The sequence below is a fragment of the Pyrgilauda ruficollis genome, unplaced genomic scaffold (assembly GCF_017590135.1).
Source record: "Pyrgilauda ruficollis isolate IOZ18807 unplaced genomic scaffold, ASM1759013v1 scaffold23, whole genome shotgun sequence".
Taxonomy (NCBI): domain Eukaryota; kingdom Metazoa; phylum Chordata; class Aves; order Passeriformes; family Passeridae; genus Pyrgilauda; species Pyrgilauda ruficollis.
In genome coordinates this window covers 16,670,677-16,690,557 of record NW_024522539.1, presented here as the reverse complement: position 1 = coordinate 16,690,557, position 19,881 = coordinate 16,670,677, and the positions used below count along the sequence as shown (strand labels likewise).

Sequence of the window (19,881 nt, the reverse complement as noted above, 5' to 3'; positions counted from 1 at the left end):
TCCAACCCCCCCAGCACTGCGAGGCCGAGATTGCGGCGGAGGTGGGAGATGGGGCTGGGGACCCCCCGTGTGTGTCGTCCTCCCCTTGGGACCCACCAGGTCCTGTAAGCGCATAAGCCCTTCACTAAGGCGGTTAGAGGGGAATAACGAAAAGTGGTAATTAAGGGGGGTAATTTCCCTGCCCCCAAGTAATTAATTACCGGCCCTGATGGCGAGGGGAGTGGGGATGCTCAACAGGGGCCCCGCCGTGCCTCAGCATCCCCTCCCGGGGACGGGGCCCTCCACGGAGGCTGGGGCTGCTGACACGGCAGAGGGTGGGGGCCAGGTGGCCCCGGGGTTATGCAACCACCGCTAAACCCTCGCGGTGACAGGGCAGCACAATTTGGGATTTGCGGGCTTTAGCCGCTAAACCCCCCCCGCCCCGCTCAGGGGGGTGGCGGGTGGCCACCGTCACGGGCCCGGCTTGTCCCCAGCGATGGGCCAGGCTGAGGACAGGGGTTCCCGGCCTGCTGTGCCCCTTCCAGAGGGGCTCAGGGGTGTTGATGTCTATAGGTGTCTCAGGGGACAGGCCCTGGCAGCAGGTCCCTGCTGAGGGCTGGCAGCAGTGACTCCAGCGGATCCAGGGGCTGGGGGTCACCCCTGAGGCATTCTCGACTGATGTGGCTCCATCCCCGCTGCCTGCAGCATTCCTGCATCCCCCTGCCTGCCGCATGGCTCCATCCTCCTGCCGACAACCTACTTCCACCCCTTTTGCCTGAAGCGTTTCTCCATCTTAACAGTCTGCACCATGGCTCCATGTTCCCATGTGCAGCAACATTCCATCACCCATCCTGACTACGTGGCTCCACCATCCTTCCTGTCTGCACCATGGTCCATCCCTGCCTGCACCATGGCCCCATCCCTGCCTGCACCACGGCTCCATGCCCTTCCAGCCCCCAGGTCCCACCCTGGGACCCCCATTTCCCCATGGTGCCCTGTCCCACCCACAGCCCCGTCCTGACCCAGATCTCTGACCGCCACCATCTGCGGCGGGGCCGCCTCCTCCTCCCGCGGCAGAATTATGACGCTGGGCTAATGCAGCAGGAGCAAGCTGTCACCTCCCTGCCCGGCCCCTGGGTGCCTCCACACCTCTCACCCAAGGGTGGAACACTCCCCGGTGCCCAGCCCAGGGGTGCCAGGAACACGGGCATCCCGGCGTGCCAGCCCACCCGCGGGCACACCCTCGGCCGTGCCGGGGCAGCGGGGAGCGGCCAGCATGGCGGCACAGCTGAGTTCGGCTAATTTGCTGTCCCCTCCTTGCCGCTGGGTAAAAGCCAGCTCTGGAGCAGGGATTTGGGAGGGGGATTAGCTGGGCCAACCATCTGCTGCCAGCCAATCATCAACACCCCCAGGAAAGCCAATAATCACGAAAATATGGTTTCCCACCCCGTTTCTCCATTGCACCCAGCTGGGTGCTGTCCCTGTGGTGGGCTCCCCCTGGAGCAGCACCCTGTCCTCTTCCCGGTGATGAGGGCTCCATGAGCACCCAGCTGGGCACTGCTGGGAGCCCAGCCCAGCCTGTTTTGGGTGCCACACGAGCAGGCCTGGCGTCACGGCCGAGGGGCTGTGGGTGGTGGGTGGGGGTGAAGGAGCAAACGTTAAAACCCGAGGCAGGGTCGTGACTCGGCTCCGTCACAGATGCTGGGGCAGATGCCACGGGATTACCCAGCCTAAAACCTTGGGATCTGGCCCCCTTCCCCCCAGCAGAGAGCATTTAATTACTAATTTACTAATTACCTAAAGATGCTGGCGATGGGCTTGAGACCTGTGGTCAGGAGCAGCCCCAGGGCTCCAGCCACCCTAATCCCACTGGCTGTGGGGAGCTGCTGGATGGACCCTGGCTAGGGACAGCTTGGCTGGGGACACTGAGTGATCCAGGGAAGCACCACTGTCCTGGAAGTCCCACTCCTGTTGGTGATGACACAGAGTGGTGGGGAATGGGACAGGACAGTGGGGACAAGGAGGAGACAATGGGGACAAAGACAACATGATAGGCACCAGGAGGAGATATTGGGGATCAAGGGGTGAGAGTGGGGACCAGGAGGGGATGATGGAGACCAACAGGAGCCGATGGGGGCGGGAGGGGAGATGATAAGGACCAAGAGGTGACAACAAGGATCAGGACGGGGTAATGGGAACAAGAAGGAGGTGATGAGGACTGGGAGGCAATAATGAGGATCATGAGGGGACAATGGGAACCTGGATGTTTAGACAGTGACCTCGAGACAATGACAAATGGGAAGAGCAGGAGGTGACAGCAGTGACCTGGAAGGGATGATGGAGACCAGGACATGACAACAGGGACCATGTGAGGATGATGGGGACCAGGAAGGTGTGATGGAGATCATGAGAGGGCAGTGAGATGCAATAGGGTGAATGGAGATCATGAGGGGATAGTAAGGACTGAGATGGGATGATGGGGACTGGGAGGGGAGGATGGGAATGAGAAGGGTGTGACGGGTGCATGTGGGCAAGGCAACAGTGACCAGGAGAGGATGGTGGAGATCAAGGGGACAAGACCAACAAGAAGATGAGGTGAAGTTCCAGGAGGGTGGCTGTGGGACTGGAGGTGGCTGGGAAGGGTTAATGTGGCCGCCTGCACTGAGCTGGGTCCAGGCCAGGCTCAGGTTTCACCTGTAATTAGCTCTTGTTTATTGGAGGCTCCTTGATAAATGATTCTTTGGAGGTTGCCCGATGACAGAGGGTGACAGTCACCCACCTGAGCCCGGCTAAAGCCTTCACTGACCCCCGGCACCAGGATTAAAGTTTAATGTGACTCTGGAGCTGACCCCGGGCATGCACCATTCTGGGGCAACAGGGCTGGGGACAGGCTGGTGGCCATCCCTGGGACATGGGGCTGGGTACGGGCTGATGGCCTCGCAGGGCCAGAGGGTTTTGGCACCAAGAGGTGATTTGTCATAAGCCTGGTGGTCAGTGCTTACCAAAGCATTGTGGCCACAGGGCTGTTTCCTGGCTCCTTTGGAGTCACCCAAGAGGTTTGTGGATGAAATGTCACACCAGGTTGGGTTTGTCCCCCTGGGACTGGCCCTACAGGGTGGGCACAGTGCCACGGTGCAGCCGGTCAGGGCACATTCCCAGGCACCGGTGGAGCCATGTGCCGTTGCCAAGAGCCACCGCGGTGCTCACGGGGTGGGCTGAGCTCCTGCCCCGCAGCCACCTTTGGAGCAGCGGCAGCTTGGGAAGCACAGTGCAGTGAGGGACCTTGGAGGTGACCCCAAGGTGAGGCAGAGAACGAGCTCTGAGGCTGCAGCTTGGGTTTCAGCAGGGTGACATGTCACCAAAACTGTGGGGACAGAGAAGTCCCCCAGGTACGGGGTGCCTGCCCCCAGCTCTCGGACATTGTGTTTTCTCCTTGCAGATGAATCTCCTCGCTCAGGTAAAGGGGGAGCTGGCAGGAAGGACACCTGCATCCAGGTGATCCCACCCCTCTGCCATAGCACCCAGTGCCCCTGGACCCCACAGCTGGGACCTGCCAGGTGCTGGGTCCGGGCAGGGGGGAGGGAGGTGTGTTCTGGGAGGCTGGGCTGGGCTGGACAGCGTGCTGGCAGAGATGGGTGGTGGCAGGGGACGGGTGTCAGAAGGGGGACGGGTCCCCGTCTTGTCCTGCCCGCTCTCCCCACAGGTGAGCTCCTTCCTCCAGACCCTGCAAGCCCCGGACTGGCTGTTCCTCCAGCCCTGGCACTGGCTGGGCTCCTGGGTATGGCGGGTTTGGGGGTGCTGGCATGAGAATCCCAGCCAGGTGCTTGGGCAGGGGGTGGCAGCAGCCCAGACCAGGGCTGAGCCGTGACACGGGTGCCACTGGGGCTGATGCAAGGTGTTTGTCCCTCCAGGTGAGCAGCTCCAGGCAGGTAAGTGCTGGCATTGCCCCTGTGCCCTGCACTGCCATCTCACCCCTGGCACAACTGGGCTGAATCCTGCACACCCTGCCTTTTCCTGGGCACCCATGGGTGCTTCAGCACCTAGAGCAGGCAGCCCCTTCCCAAAGGGTTTCCATCCTTGGAGATCTGAGACCCAAGCTGTGCTTAAGCCACCAAGGATGTGGGATAAGCCAGCAGGTCAGTGATGCTGCTGGTGTCCCCAGGGCACCGGTGGCCCTGAAACACAGCTGGCTTCCCAGGCAGTGACTGGGGCAGTGACCACGGCAGGGTTCTTCCTCTGCGAGGGGCTGCTGGGACAACACTTCAACACGGTCCCCAACGGGGTGGCTGAGCCCCAGCCTGGGGACCTCTTCCTCTTCCCACTGGCTTCCGGAGGCCCTGGCTGGTGGGGTGCCCACGCTGGCATCTACTGCGGTGACGGGGAGATCATCCACCTGGAAGGTGAGCCCCAGGAGCTGCCATGGCACGGGGACATCTCCACGGAAGGGACATGGGGTACAGAGTCCGTTTTGCCCTGCAGGCAGCTCAGGGACGTCACCCTCAGGCATCGTGGCTAAGCACGGCAAGAGCCACCTCCTGCGGACACGGGGCCCGGCCAAGGTGCTCCGGAGGAAGGGAGGGCTGGACGTGGCCGCCCTGCAGCGGCGGGTCCGGGCGGCCATGGACCAGCCAGTGGAGTACGACACCGTCACCTGCAACTGCATCCACTTCGCCCTCGCCCTCCTGGGGCTGGGCCACCTCGCTGGTGCCATGGTGGGTGCCACCACCAGATCAGGTGTCACCACCCTGCCATACTTTGGGATCTGCTCCAGCCAAGCATCACCAAACCTCTTCTGTTTTCCCAGGTGTCCCCAGCGCTGCAGTGAGGGGGTGACGGTGCTCCTGGGGAATTTGTGGGGCTGGAGCATCCTCCCCTGGGCACTGGAACTGCACCAGTGACTTATCAATCCTCCTGTGTGGCAATAAACTGTTGCATGGAAACCCTGCGCCAGCCCTGTTTGATTTGTTGTTTTCTCACTTTTCCCAGAAGCTGCTGTCAAGTGATGTCCCACCTTGGCACACCTCGAAGGGAGAGGCTGCTCTTTGATCCCCATGGCCTCCTGAGACAAACAGCTGCCTCTTTCACTGCTGGCATTTAATTTTGAGCATAAAAATGAATAGTCTGCAGGTTGCTAGGTTGAAAATGGGCCAAAAGGCTGGATGAGATCTGGCCGGAGGCTGGTGCTGTACCCCAGGGGTCAACTCTGTGTCCAGTCCTGGTCAACCTCTTCATTGCTGGTGCAGTGGATGAGGCAGAGTGTATCTGCAGTGAGGAGGAGCGAGTCACCAGCCCATGGTGGTCCTGGCACCCCCAGAGTGCTGCGTCCTGTGCTGGGCTCTCCAGCAGGAGAGAGACAGGGACACTGGAGAGACACCACAAAGGGCCACCAAGGCTCTGGAGCATTTCCCCAGGAAGGGAAGCTGAAAGAGCTGGGCCAACTCAGCAGGGAGAAGGAAATGTCCAGTGGGATTTTATCAGTGTTTATGGGGGGGAAAGAAGGGGAGTCTGGCTCTTCTCTGCGTTTCCTGAGGGTTGGGGTCTCCAGGAGAGCAGCAGAGTCTCCAGGAAGGTCTGAGATCCAAGCAGGGTTGGGGTCCCTGGGAGGGCTGGAGTGAGTGTGTCTCTGTGCTGAAGATTAATTGCTGTCCATTAATTAGATGCTTTATTCAATTCTGCTACTTGAACCTTGGCCATTTTCCCTTGCTGCCCCATTCCTGTGGGATGGGGTGAGTGCTGCCCCATCCACACAGCTCCAGGGCTGGTCAGTTGCCTGGAGAAACAATAGCAGGAATATCTGCCAATAGTATAAAGCACCTGGGAAAAATCAAAGAAATGCAAACAAAATCTCAACTATAATAACATAAATAATGATATTTTATGATTGATATAATTTATAGTAATATATAAAATATAGATATGAAACATTGTAATATGCATAGTCATATCTACAATATTTGTATTTAACAAATAGTTAAATACATAGTATTTAACTGTAGTATAGTCAATATATGATCACATATCTAGTATATAATTCCTATCATGTTATTGATAATAACATTATATATAAACTACAATAGCTATAACAATATATATAAAAATAATAATTCAGATATCATGCATCAGGTATACTATCATGTGGAATATAGATCATAAAATATTGCTTTTTACCATACAGTAGATAATACATAATACAATATGTAATATGTACTACATTAAATACTATATACTATATAATAGAATTCATGTAATCTGCAATATAATATAACATAGCATAACATATAGCATATATAACATATTGCATACATTATATATAAACTGTGGAATGTAGAATGGTTTATGGATTATCTATAACATAGTATGATTGAATATGGCAAACATATAGTATTGTGTAATAAATGAAATCTGTAATAAATAACATGGAATAAATTGTATAGAGTATGCAGCATGTAATAGAATACATAAATTATACGTAATGTATAAATAAATGTATATTATGTATACTGCAGACAGTATTACATAAAAATAATAATAACATGCAATACAGTATGATGTAATAATATATATTGTAACCTCTGAACATATAACATTCTTTACTATAATGTAATCTATTTTAAATACGTCTAATTATAATCACACAGAATCATGTCTATTACAATAATTATAGATTTTGGTGATTCTGGAGGGGTACGCGTGCGGCCGTGAGCTCAGTGACTGTCACTACACCACAGCTGTGTCCCCAGCAGCGCTCTCCTAAAGTCAGCCGTGTCCCGCTCGCAAACCTGCGCAGGTGCGGGGGCTGCAGGGGCCCTGCGGGGCAGCGAAGCTCCCCCGGCGCTGCGCTCCCGGTGCCGGCGGGGCTCGGTGCAGCCGGGCGCTGCCCCCGCCCGGGGCCGGGCCCGTCCCCGCCCGCGCTGACATCAGTTCCCGCGTCCCCCCCGCATCCCGCATCCCGCATCCCTCCCGCCGCCATGGCCGCCAGCCCGGCCTACGGCGAGGAGAAGGGCGGCTCCTCCAGCCTGGGCGAGCCCGAGTACGGCCACGACCCCGCCAGCGGCGGCATCTTCTCCTCCGACTACAAGAGGTGGGGACAATGCGGGCACGGGGACAAGGACGAGCCTGCCCGTGCGGCCGCCGCTGCAGGCCTTCGCCGCCGCCTCGGTGGTACCCGAGCCGGGCTGGAGCGGCCCCCGACGTGGGGACGGGGATAGGGACGGGGATGTGGATGAGGATGGGGATGGGGATGTGCATAGGGATAAGGATGAGGATGGGGACAGGGATGGGGCAGAGAATGCGGTCACTTCGCCGCCGCCGTCATTTCAGGTTGCAAAGGCCGGAGAGGGTGGGAACACCGCGGGATTTTGGAGATGGTGCGGCTGGGGGAGATGTGCGGGGATCCCCCCTTGAACCGCCCACCCCTGGCTGGGGCATCCCGGGCATGGTGTTCCCACCACGGGATCTGCTGGCTCCTGTGGCTCTCCTGAGCTGATACCCCCCCCACCGCGTCGAGGTTCCCAACGTGGGGGGGCATGTTGAGGAATGTCACCATGCCATGGGACAGGCTCCTGCGGGGGGGCAGGGGTGAAGAGGAATAGAGGGGGTGTGCTCCTGGAGCTGCAGGAATGTCTTTTGGCCTTCCCTACTGTGTCAGTGTCCCCCACTCTGGCACTGTCCCCGGCTCCCTGCTGCCCCAGCAGGAAAGCACTGAATCACAGTCTGACAGCAGCACGCTCTCTGCCCCCGGCTGTGTCCCCCAATCCAGCAGTGGCTCCCCATCCCTGCCCCTCTGGTTGTATCCCCCCATATGACAGTGTCCCTCCAGTCCTGATTCCCTGATCCCCCACTTTGAATGTGTATCCCATCCTGACCTCTTGGTAATGTCCCCAGTTTGGGAGTGTCCCCTCTCTCCCTGTACTCCTCCCTAATGCTGCAGTGTCCCCCATTCTGGATGTGCCCCTGATCTGTGACTTGATGGCAGTGTTCCCATCTCACTGGGTCCTCCTTTCCCTGAATCCCTGGCAGTGCCCCCTTCCCTCTGATGCCTTGGCAATGTCCCCCAGTATGACAATTTTCCCCAGCCCTGATCCACTGGCAGTGTCCCCCAGTCTGGCAATGCCCACTATCCATGACCCACTGGCATTGTCCCCATCTCAGTGTTTGTCCCTCCCATGAGCCCCTGGCAGTGTCCTGCAGTTTGTCCAAGTCTCCCCCTCTCTGAAACCTTCCTTGGCAATGTCTCCCACCCTGGAAATACTTCCCTGCTCCCATGTCTGCCTGTGTCCCCTGACCCTCACTGGCAGTGTCCCCCACTCTGGAAGCATCCCCCAGCCCTGACATCCTGGCTGTGTCTCCCAGTCTGTCCAGGTTACCTCATGATCTACCATCAGTGCCTCCCACTCTGGCAGTGTCACCGCTTTCACGGCAGTGTCACCACTTTCACGGCAGTGTCCCCTTACCTCTGACCTCCTGGCAGTGTCCCCCACACCCATAGTGTCACTGTAGCCTGCATGCTGCTCTTTGCCAGAGCCACACCAGGTCTGTCACCACTCCTGTGAACCATCCATGGCATCCATGGCACATGGGGCAAGACAAATGCACCAAGTGTGACCCCACCTCCCTGGCTGGACACCCACAGGAGCCCCATCATGCCACCCTATCACCCAGGCAGAGTGTCCCACCATGATGTGCGTTCCCTGCCCAGCACTGAGCCACTCAGCACTGAGGAAGGAGCTCCCTGCAGTGTCCCCAGGTCCCAGCTGCAGGTCAGATGTCACTTTGGACGTGACATCCCAAGCTGGCCTCATCCACTGGGAGCTGTGTCCTGATCTAGGCTGCAACCCAACCCCAGCCACGGCATCAGGTTTCAGCCCACTGTGCTGGGCAGAGGAGCGGGGCCACAGCCCTGTCACCATCCCCAGGGCCACTGCCGCCTGTCAAAGCTATGATGTCCTTGCCGCCAGTGCAGAAGCTGCTGCAGCAGCTGCCGGTGGGGCCGGTTGGCTGGCCGAAAACACCAGAGGGTGCTGGTGTGGCCGAGGAGGTGACAAGCCCGGTGCTGGCCACCGAGGCTGGACAACCCACCTGCTACAGCGCCCTGAGAGCCGATGAGCTGCGGCCACTCGCCGGCACCAAGCCCGCAGCAGACACTGTCACCGGGCCACCGCCGCGGTAAGACTCCCCCAGGGAGCGCCCCCAGGACCCTCTGGTGATGGTGGCTCTGCACGAGCATCATCCCATGGGTGTCACCCTCAGTTGCTGCCGGTAGATGCAGCCTTGCAGGTGCCCCCAGTTTAGCGGGGGACCAGTGTCCCTTAGAAAAGAGGAGAGTGGTAATAACTTTACAAAAGGCTGTGGTATTTTCCCAGTCCAGGAAGGGGACCAGGGAAGGGCTTTGCATCGGGGTGTGCTGGCACATCCACGCCACTATGTCCATGAGGGGACAAGGGAGACCCAGCCAAGCAAGGATGGAGCTGGTGGTGGGCACCTGTGGCTTAGGGAAAATGTAGGGTAACAACCACAGCCAGGATGGGATGGGGTTCTTGTCCCTGTGCCTGGGATGAGGATGGCACTGGGTGCTAGCACCATGCCAGTCCCTCCGGTTCCTCTTTCACCTGGCTGTAACCCAACTCCTGTCCCCATAAATATTTCATGATGAAGGATTGGATTGCCAACCTGATGGAAGGCTGGTAGCAGAAAAAAAAAATACTAAAAAGAGGTAAAAATGTGAAAAAGGGATTTTTTTTTCCCCTGGTGTGGTTCAGGCATGATGACCTCAAGGAGATGCTCGACAGCAACAAGGATTCACTCAAGCTGGAGGCCATGAAGAGGATTGTGGCGGTGGGTGCTGTTGTCACTGGTGGGGACCACTGCTGATGCCAAGCTGTCTCATGCTGTACCAGCCCCTGCTGTGCCAGCTGCCCAGTGTCACACCACTTCTTTTCCCCCTAGATGATTGCCCGTGGTAAAAACGCCTCCGATCTCTTCCCAGCTGTGGTGAAAAACGTTGCCTGCAAGAACATTGAGGTGAGGAAGATCTTGGGTGGCCCTGGCAGCATCCCAGGGTCTGACATTTCCCTGTTTTTGGGGATTGGCTGGAATTTGGGGGCTCTGAGGTGGCACCTTCACCCTGCAGGTGAAGAAGCTGGTGTACGTGTACCTGGTGCGCTATGCAGAGGAGCAACAGGATCTGGCCCTGCTCTCCATCTCCACCTTCCAGCGAGGACTCAAGGTGGGCTGGTCTGAGGACCCAGGGGGGGTCTGGAGGAGCACTGAGCCTCCCACAGCTGCACTACAGCCCCCCGCATGTCCCCACAGGACCCCAACCAGCTGATCCGCGCCAGTGCCCTGCGGGTCCTGTCCAGCATCCGTGTGCCCATAATCGTGCCCATCATGATGCTGGCCATCAAGGAGGCCGCCTCGGACATGTCCCCGTACGTGCGCAAGACAGCCGCCCATGCCATCCCCAAGCTGTACAGGTAATGGGGACGGGGATCAGCTGCTATGTGTAAGGTATGTGAGTTGTTGTAATAAAGCAGCCAGCACTCAGTTTCTTCATGCAGAAAAGCCAATTTTTTAGTCACAAAGCTCATATTTACAGGAAATATCAGAAGGCACTGTGTTAGACCTAATTGGCTAACAGTACACTGATACTCAGTTTATTGGTCAGTAAATGGCTAGGGTGTCCATCTGTCAAATCTCTCCATTTTTGGTTAGTTTACATATTTTGTTCACTGGTTCCCATGGGACACGTTTCTTGTTTATTACAGGTGCAAACTTATTTTTAACTAGAATAGCTTGTTGTGCTAAATGCTTTCATTCTTATGATTTTTCACATGGGAAGTTACAAGCTAACTGCTAGCTTAGCTGGAGTAATAGGGCCTAAATCACATTTTATAAGGCCTTTCTTTTATAACATCTTTACCTGTATGCAACATCAATATGGGTCTTGGCTGCTTGGTAGGCAGGGATGGGGAGGAGTTTGGTCCAGCATCACCTGCCCTGCTTCTGCCTCACAGCCTCGACTCAGACCAGAAGGACCAGCTCATTGAAGTGATCGAGAAGCTGCTGGCTGACAAAACCACAGTGAGCAGAACTCTGTGTCTCCCGCACCTCTAAATCTGGGAATATCATTGACCTGGTGTCCTCATGGGGATGGAGGTGTTCCCACCAAACTGGTGTCATCTCATGCAGCCATCCCCACAGGGATGTCATCCTCATGGGATGCCATTGTCCTCACTGATCCAGCATCCATAAATGGATGCAGCCATCTCCCAAGCCAACATCTTTGTGGGGATGTCACTGTCCCTAGCAAGACAGAATCCTCATAAGGATGCCACTGTCCCCACTGATTCAGCATCCTCACAGGAATGCAGATGTTCCCACCAAATTCATGTCCTTGTGGAGATGAAGCCATCCCTGGAGAGGGATGCATCCTTGTGGGAGTGCTGCTGTCCCTACTGGGCCAGCAACCTTGTGGGGAATTCACCAACTCCACTGAGCTGGGATCCCTACAAGGAAGGGTTGCCCACCAAACCAGCACCCTCATGGACATGCCACCATCCCCACCAAACCAACATTTTGTTGATGATCCCACCACTCCAGTAAGTCACTCCGGGCTTTCCCTCTGCAGCTGGTGGCTGGCAGCGTGGTGATGGCATTCGAGGAGGTTTGCCCAGAGCGCATAGACCTCATCCACAAGAACTACCGCAAGCTCTGCAACCTGCTCATCGATGTGGAGGAGTGGGGGCAGGTGGTCATCATCAACATGCTGACTCGCTACGCCCGCACCCAGTTCCTCAGCCCCAACCAGAACGTGAGTTCAGGAGCACAGAATGCCCTGGGAGCCTTGGGATGTCCTGGGAGCCCCTAGGGAGGTGGGGTGAAGGGGGAATGTTCTTGGGAATGAAGAGGGTCCCACCTGCCAGCAGGAGTCCTTGCTGGAGGAGAACACTGAGAAGGCTTTCTATGGCTCTGAGGAGGAGGATGCCAAGGATGCCAAGGCAGAGGCAGCCTCGTTGGCCAAGCGCAAGCCCTACGTCATGGACCCCGACCATCGCCTCCTCCTGCGCAACACCAAGCCCCTGCTGCAGAGCCGCAACGCCGCAGTGAGACCCTCACTCCCACCCTGTTCCTTCCCCAGGGCCACTGGTGGTGTCCTTCAGTCTGGGCTTATGATGTCCCCACAGTCTAGGACTCACTGGGGTGAGGGACACTCAGAAATGGGTGTCCTCAGGGTCAGGCTACCTTCTAGTGCTGTGAGTGGCACTGGGGGACATGGCCATTCCTCAGGGTGTCACCCATTCCCACCATGTGACACTTGGGTATATGTCCATAGGTGGTGATGGCCGTGGCACAGCTCTACTTCCACCTGGCACCCAAGGCAGAGGTTGGAGTCATTGCCAAGGCACTGGTACGGCTCTTGCGGAGTCACAGGTGTGTGGCACCTGGGTTGTGGTGGTGTCCTACCCCTCCACCCGAGTTGTTGGAACCCATGGGGAGCTCCAAGACCCTTTTTGAGAGACCCCCAAAAAGCCCATCCCTGGAGGGACATCAGGCTGGAGGCCTTTTTGGGCTGGTCCAGTCCAGATGTGGGGTGACAGCATCTTGGTGGCACCAGCCTGGTGCTGGGTCCTGGCCCATATTCACAGGGACTTGCTGAGGGTGTTTGGCCCTTGCCCCAGTGATCATGGTCCCCTCTTTGTCCCCACAGTGAGGTGCAGTATGTTGTGCTACAGAATGTGGCCACCATGTCCATCAAGCGGCGGGTGAGTCTCAGACTTGGTGTGGGAGGAGTTGGCCCTGTTGACTCCGGAGCAAGATGAGGATTAGGATGCAAGGTCACCAGAGCCCTGGAGGTGGCCTTGGCCAGGTGGGGGGACAGAGATGACACTAATGTCTCTGGCTGTGCATGTAGGGGATGTTTGAACCCTATCTGAAAAGTTTCTACATCCGCTCCACGGACCCCACACAGATCAAGATCCTGAAGGTGAGCTGGAAACATCTGTCAGGAGTGGGTTTGGGGCTTCATGGAGCCCTTTCTTTGGGTCAGCTGTCCTCATGCCTTGGGGACATCATGCCCCTATGCTGCTTATCTCTTCCTCATTCCTGCAGCTGGAGGTCCTCACCAACCTGGCCAATGAGACCAACATCTCCACCATCCTGCGAGAGTTCCAGGTATGCCATGGCCATACTGAGGCTGCCACCCTGGCATGGATCTTGGTGCCAAACCACCACCATGGAGAGGGCAAAGGAGACCCCTCCGGGACGAGTGGGCTGAGGCCATACGACCCCATCAGCGGTTCCAAAGGGCCCCAGTGTGTGACCACTGCCAGGGGGGATGTCCAGCATTGGCACATGGGTGACATGTTGTGTGTGCCCTCCATGCCTCTGCAGACCTACATCCGCAGCATGGACAAGGACTTTGTGGCAGCCACCATCCAAGCCATCGGGCGCTGTGCCACCAACATCGGGAAGGTGCGGGACACCTGCCTCAATGGCCTGGTCCAGCTCCTCTCCAACAGGGATGGTGAGGACACATGGCAGGGGTAAAATGGGAGCTCCATCGCTCTCAGGGCAGGACCCACCTGAGGCTGGGTCTCTGCCCGCAGAGCTGGTGGTGGCCGAATCCGTGGTGGTCATCAAAAAGCTGCTGCAGATGCAGCCGGCCCAGCACAGCGAGATCATCAAGCACGTGGCCAAGCTCACTGACAACATCCAGGTTGGTTGGAGTGTTGCTGACCCACAGGAGCAGGGGATGGCAGCAGTGCCACATGTCTGAGGGCATTTTACAGGTGCCAATGGCGCGGGCCAGCATCTTGTGGCTCATTGGCGAGTACTGCGAGCACGTGCCCAAGATCGCACCTGATGTGCTGCGCAAGATGGCCAAGTCCTTCACCAATGAGGAGGACATTGTCAAGCTGCAGGTCATCAATCTGGCGGCCAAGCTCTACCTGACCAACTCCAAGCAGGTACCGGGGATGTGATCCTAGGGTGGGCCTCAGTTTCCCTGCCGGGGAGGGAGCGCCAGCCCTGAGCATGTTCTCTGTTGCAGAGCAAGCTGCTGACCCAGTATGTCCTCAATTTGGCCAAGTACGACCAGAATTACGACATCCGTGACCGGGCTCGCTTCATCCGCCAGCTCATTGTGCCCACTGAGAAGAGTGGAGCCCTCAATAAATACGCCAAGAAGCTCTTCCTGGCCCAAAAACCGGCTCCCATCTTGGAGTCTTCCTTCAAAGGTACCCATTCCTGGCCACAGGGTCACTGGGACATGGGGCACAAGCTGTCACCACAATGCTGCATGGCTGTCCCTGAGCTGCTGTGTCCTTTCACCTCATTGTAGATCGGGACCATTTCCAACTGGGTTCCCTGTCCCATCTGCTCAACGCTAAGGCTGTGGGCTACCAGGAGCTGCCTGACTGGCCAGATGAGGCTCCTGACCCCTCTGTGAGGAATGTGGAGGTGCGTGGAGCACCTTGGGTGCATGGGGGAGGAAGGGCCATGGTGGGGACACTGGCTCAAGGTCTTGTAAGAGCTCCAGAAGGTACCTGGGTACTGCTCACCTGCCCCCGTTCCCTCTCTAGTGCTCACACATCTGCTTGGAGATGGGGGGGACAAGGGTGGTTGTTTGGATCCCCCAGTCATGGGGATGGCCCTGCTCCATCAACCCTGTGCCAGCAGGTTCCTGAGTGGACCAAGTGCACCAGCCGGGAGAAGAGGAAGGAGAAGGTGGAGAAGCCTTTCTACTCTGACTCAGAGGGCGAGTCAGGGCCCACGGAGTCGGCAGACAGTGGTGAGGACCTGAGGGTATGAGATATTGGGAAGAGGTCACTGTGGCCATCAGGCAGGTGCCACAATGGCGGGGCATTGGACAGGGGACATGACAGTGGGGTCACCCCGTCATGGGAGGGACATGGCAGGAGATGTGGAGGGACATAGTGGTGGGCAGTGGGACAGGCAGCAGGTGTGGGGATGCAGTGGGAGAATGGAGGATGTAGTGGGATGAAGTGGGAGATGGGGGAATGTGGGGGGACACAGCAGCAGGGCTGAGCTGTGCCCCCACAGAGCCCGAGTCTGGCAGCGAAGAGAACGGCAGCAGCAGCAGCTCTGGCAGCTCCAGCTCTGGCACCGAGGAGGAGGATGAGGAAGAGGAGGAGGAAGACAGCGGGGAGCAGTCAGAGGACAAAGAGGAGGAGGAGGAGGAGAAGAGGCCAAAGAGGAAGGACAAGGAAGGTTCCCATAAGGCAGTCTTGGGGACCGCAGGCAGGTATGCCCTGGGAAGGCAGGGGGATGCTCTCAGCAAAACCCCCACCCCAACCCCCTCAACTGGGCTCTCCCTGCAGCCCCAGTGAAGAAGAGGAGGAGGAGGAAGGGGCAAAGAAGGCCAAGAAGAAGGCCCCACAGGGGAGGAAGGGCCATGCCGAAACCTCATCAGAGGCCAGCACCTCCGAGAGCAGCTCCTCTGGCTCTGACTCGGGCTCTGAGGCAGAGGCCAAGCAGAGGAAGGTGGTGAGGGCTGGGATGGGGTGGGATAGGGGCCTGCACAGGGATACCTGGACCCCCTATTGAACTCCCCATATCTGCCCCGCTGCAGCCCCCCAGCAGCAAGGCCAGCTCCAAGGAGATCTCCCTGCTTGACCTGGATGACTGTGAGTGGCTGCCTGGAATACGCGAATGGCCGTGGTGGTGGTGCTGGGGAAACTGAGGCATGAGCACTAACCCCAGTGCCATCAGGACTCCAGGGGTCCTTTGGGAGCTGCAAAGATGGGACAAGAACAGGTGTGGTGAGGGGTCCTTGTCCACAGATGATGGCTGTGGGACAGGCAGCTGTGCCTGTTGGATTGTCCCCATGTGGCTGTGCACAGGGACAGCATACAGGGTTGTGTCTACACCAATGGAGCTGTGCCACTGGGCTGTCCTTGTGTGGCTCTCCTCATGGGACTGTGCCACCAGGGCTGACCTCACATGGCTGTCCCCATGGGGCTATCCCCATGAAGCTCTCCCCATGGAGTTGTCCCCATGGCACTATGCCACCATGTCTGTCCCCATATGGCTGTCCCCATGTGGTTGTCCTCATGGAGCTGTGCCATTGGGCCTATCCCCGTGCCATTGTCCCCACGAAGCTGAGCCACTAGAACTGTCCCTGTGTGGGTGACCCCCTGGGGCTATGCTCACAGCCACGGGGCTGTGAGTTCTGTTAACCCTTTCCTCTCCCCTCCCCACCTTGCAGTCACTCCGCCTCCTCCCCAGCCCATCCCCTCCAGCAGCATTATCTCCACCAGCCTGGTGACCGACCTGGAGGGCCTCACTCTCACCGACACCTCCCTGACACCCACTGTAAGTGTCCCCCATGCCCTCCCTTGGGAGGTCCCAGGCCCCCTGTCACCTGCAGGGGCTCCTGGCCCCTCTGCCACCTGCAGGGGTTGCAGGGAGCCCTCACCGCTGTCCCCTGGTGCAGCTGCTGAGCCCGGCGTTCAGTGCAGTGAAGACCTACGAGCTGCTGCACCGCATGGCAGGCGAGGGGCTTGCAGTTGAGTACTGCTTCAGCCGCCGGCCCTTCCCGGGTGACCCCCACATGGTGGCCGTCCAGATCCAGATCTCCAACAACACCGACACCGAGGTGAAGAACCTGCGGGTCAACGAACCCAAGCCACTATCTGGCATGCGGATACAGGAGTTCCCTGAGATCGGTATGGCATGGCACGGCATGGCTGTGACGCTGTGGGAGAATGGGGACAAGGGCTGGGTGGGAATGTGGGATGTAGTGGCAGCCCTGTGGTTTCAGAGCACCTGGCGCCAGGGGACACAGCCACTGTGGTGATGGGCATCGACTTCTGTGACTCCACCCAGGCGGCAAACTTCCAGCTGTGGTGAGCATCTGGCACGGGGCAGGGCAGGATGGGTGTCCCCAGGGATCAGGGCATCAGGTGCTCCAGAGATGGGGAAAGTGGGATAGGTATCAACATCCCTCCATGTAGCAGGGAACAGGGGACAGCAGAAGCAGGGCATGAGGATGAAGGACAGCAGGAAAGACACCAGAGTCCTTCCAGGGAAGAGGAGACAGTCAGATGGGCATGGGGTGGTTAGGGGACAGGAGGAAATGCACAGGCCTCCCTGCAGGGGACGAGCAGGCAGCAGCAGCTCCAGGTCCAGCCTGACAGGTTCCCCTCATTCCTGAGCCCTTTTTTGCCACAGTTTCCCCAGTCACTCCTGCCCAGGGTGGGGATGGGAAGCAAGACATGGAGAGGGGACATATTCTGAGCACATGCCCCTGTCACCTGCCTGTCTCCCCAGCACCCACACGCGCCAGTTCTACGTCTCCATCCAGCCACCCGTGGGGGAGCTCATGGCCCCTGTCTTCATGAGCGAGAACGAGTTCAAGAAGGAGCAGGGTGAGTGGGGCCAGGGATGGGGACAGGGTGCTGCATGGGCACCCACCACTGACACTCACCCCCAATTTTGTCCCCTCTGCCGCCCTTGCTGTGGCCCTAGAGCACCTGGCACGGCCGGGTGAGGGTAAGTGGCTGCTCAGCTGGCCCCTAGACTAGCTCTGCTCCCCTCACCCCACCCTGCACCCCCAGTCTGTGGGCTGGGGTGACCACCCTGGTGCCAGGGTGGTCTTGTTGGGTCTTCACAAAGTGTGATGGGCTCATGTCACCCTGGAGCTCACAGAACTGTATCTGGTGAGTGACAACCTGTGTCCCCATGCTTCTGGAGCAGCACATCCCCACCCTGACCCCATGGATGGGGGCTGTGTTAAGTAGGGGGTGCTTGGTGCCCTGCAGCACCTGGCCCCATTGCTGCCACTGTCCAGAGGAGTCTCTCCCCAGGGATGTGGCTGCTGCCACCAGGCAGGAACATAGGGATGAGCACAGGAAGAGTAATGATGGATTTTCCCAAATCCACTGACTTCTGAACCAAGAGCAAGCAGAGCAGCCAGCTCAGGATGTCACAGGGAATGCAGGGAGCTGGGGGGGCTCGCTCTGGGCATGTCAAAGCAGGGCCCAGCAGGGTGTGTGGCCAGAGATGGGCAGGTGCCTCTGTTGCCTGCTCTAGGGAAGCTGATGGGCATGAGCGAGATCACAGAGAAGCTGACACTGCCTGAGAAATGCCGAAGTGACCACACCATCGTCCAGCAAGTGACCTCAGCTGCCAACGTGGGCCGCGTACCCTGCGGTGCCAGCAATGAGTACAGGTAGCTGGACCCCCACACCTGGATCAGGCAGGTGCTGTCACATCTCCATTCCCACCCGAATCACAACGGGGACACTCAGGGCTTCCTTTAAGATGAGGGGCCTGTGTGAACCCAAATGTGACAGTGGCCGTGGGTGTCAGGCACCTGCCTGTCCCCACTACAGCATCCCCTGGGACCAGAGGGTGACAGGGGACAGCTTGCCTTGAAGCCCTGTGTTCACCACCCAACAGGTTTGCAGCCAAGACAGTGACAAGCGGGAGTCTGGTGCTCATCACCCTGGAGCGGCGGGAGGGCTCCATGGCCCAGCTGACCATCAACAGCGAGAAGATGGTCATCGGCACCATGCTGGTGAAGGACATCATCCAGGCCCTGACACAGTGACAGCTGGGCGCTGCCGTGCCCATGGCCCTGCCCTCCCACCCCTTCTGCCCCATGCTGCTCCCCAAAACACTCCCTTGCCCCCGTTTCTGCCAGGTTATTCTCTGCCCCGATCCCAAAAGAGGTGGCAGGCAGCGGCCCTCAGGCCGGCTTTGCTGCTGGGCGGAAGGAGCAGGATGGGGCAGATGGGGTGCAGGGAGGTGTCCTACTCGGAAGGGCAGAAGTGGCTCCAGCCCCCACGGAGCACAGTGTGGCCCCAGTCCCTCATCGTCCTCTCCCAATGTAACCCTTATTTATTATGTCCAGGAACTCCCAATAAAGCTCTTCTCCAACCTGCTCCCCTTCCCTCCTCTGCTCTGTGGGCACAACAAGCCCAGATTCCCCCATGCCAGGCTCTGCCAGCCTCCCGAGGGCAGCCACAGGGGACATCAGAGGACCAGCCATCTCTTAGGTGACTGGAAACACTCAGTGTGTCCCAGGGATGGGCGGCTGCTGGGTCCTGGAGAAAATAGTGTCGGGGTGAACCCCCGAGGGCAGGAGGTGCTCAGTTGGACCAGGGATCTGAGGAGTCTTGGGAGGGTTCCAGCTATTTATTCAAGGCAGAATTGCTCATGCTTCGACCGCAGAAATACCTGCTACGTCAGGGCTGGGTCTGTTCTGCAGTGTCACTGGAGGGATTCCTGGGGCCAGCTCGGGGAGGCGTTTCATCTCCAAACTGGGATTACAAAAAAAGAAGGAAATCTGACTCTTTATTAAGATCTCTCCTCCCAGCACAGGCTGGGTAGGATTTCAGTGAGCACTGGCTCTCTCCATCCAAAGCTGCAGCTCAGCACAGAGTCAGGCCCAGCACCAGAGGCTGAGGATGAGCAAAGGACGTGCAGGAAGGTCTGAATCCCGAACCGCCTCCGCTGCCACAAAAAGGGTGAGGGGCTTTCTGCTTTTTCCGGGTAAGAGATGGAAAAAACCCCTTTGTGTTTTCTGATGGGTGAGGAATCCCTAGCTGGAGCAGCAGCAGCGACCACTGGGTGTCAAGTGCTTGTTCCATAGGGAAAAAGCCCATTCCCATAAGGACAGGGGTGGGAGCTGCAGCTGCCTCACAGGGAGCCACAATGATGCCACCACCCTATTTCCCTTAGGGAGGCCATTTAACCCTTGGGATCCTATCCCTTCATGGACTCAGTGAGTGCCACAGCCTGTGTGTGGAGCGATGCCAGCACACTGAGCCTGCCCTTGGGAACCTGACTTTAACCCCCTGGGGGTCCCATTCCCTCATGGGGGGCTCAGTGAGCACCACAGCCTGTGTGGGAGCTGCCAGCACTGAGGTGTGCCTGGGA

The 19,881-nt window shown here is 57.9% G+C and overlaps 1 protein-coding gene across 7 annotated transcripts; it reads left to right on the top strand.

The window, feature by feature from the left end:
* Nucleotides 1-6,871: 6,871 nt before the first annotated feature.
* On the top strand, nt 6,872-18,883 carry AP3B2 (adaptor related protein complex 3 subunit beta 2). 7 transcript variants are annotated; one of them, XM_041469278.1, is made up of 27 exons: nt 6,872-7,060; nt 9,738-9,813; nt 9,925-9,999; nt 10,109-10,204; nt 10,291-10,451; nt 10,992-11,058; nt 11,606-11,788; nt 11,904-12,080; nt 12,311-12,408; nt 12,686-12,740; nt 12,890-12,961; nt 13,087-13,149; nt 13,369-13,501; nt 13,584-13,693; nt 13,767-13,943; nt 14,027-14,213; nt 14,318-14,436; nt 14,656-14,767; nt 15,040-15,241; nt 15,318-15,480; nt 15,569-15,623; nt 16,205-16,311; nt 16,433-16,664; nt 16,760-16,844; nt 17,269-17,366; nt 18,031-18,169; nt 18,400-18,883. In XM_041469278.1, exons 1-27 carry the CDS (start codon nt 6,948-6,950, stop codon nt 18,548-18,550), a joined length of 3,306 nt encoding a protein of 1,101 aa, XP_041325212.1. In that variant the 5' UTR covers nt 6,872-6,947; the 3' UTR covers nt 18,551-18,883. The 7 variants fall into 7 exon arrangements, with proteins under 7 accessions (XP_041325212.1, XP_041325211.1, XP_041325214.1 ...); XM_041469277.1 differs by having other exon boundaries at nt 11,901-12,080; XM_041469280.1 differs by lacking the exons at nt 18,031-18,169; nt 18,400-18,883 and having other exon boundaries at nt 6,948-7,060; nt 11,901-12,080; nt 16,746-16,844; nt 17,269-17,365.
* The last annotated feature ends 998 nt before the right edge of the window (nt 18,884-19,881 follow it).

Bases quoted from the DNA above. Each gene is read 5' to 3' on its own strand.
- AP3B2 (XM_041469277.1), top strand. From the start codon at position 6,948: ATGGCCGCCAGCCCGGCCTACGGCGAGGAGAAGGGCGGCTCCTCCAGC. The intron at 10,205-10,290 runs GTGGGCTGGTCT...ATGTCCCCACAG, and splicing joins CCTTCCAGCGAGGACTCAAG to GACCCCAACCAGCTGATCCG. The intron at 17,367-18,030 runs GTGAGTGGGGCC...TGCCTGCTCTAG, and splicing joins CGAGTTCAAGAAGGAGCAGG to GGAAGCTGATGGGCATGAGC.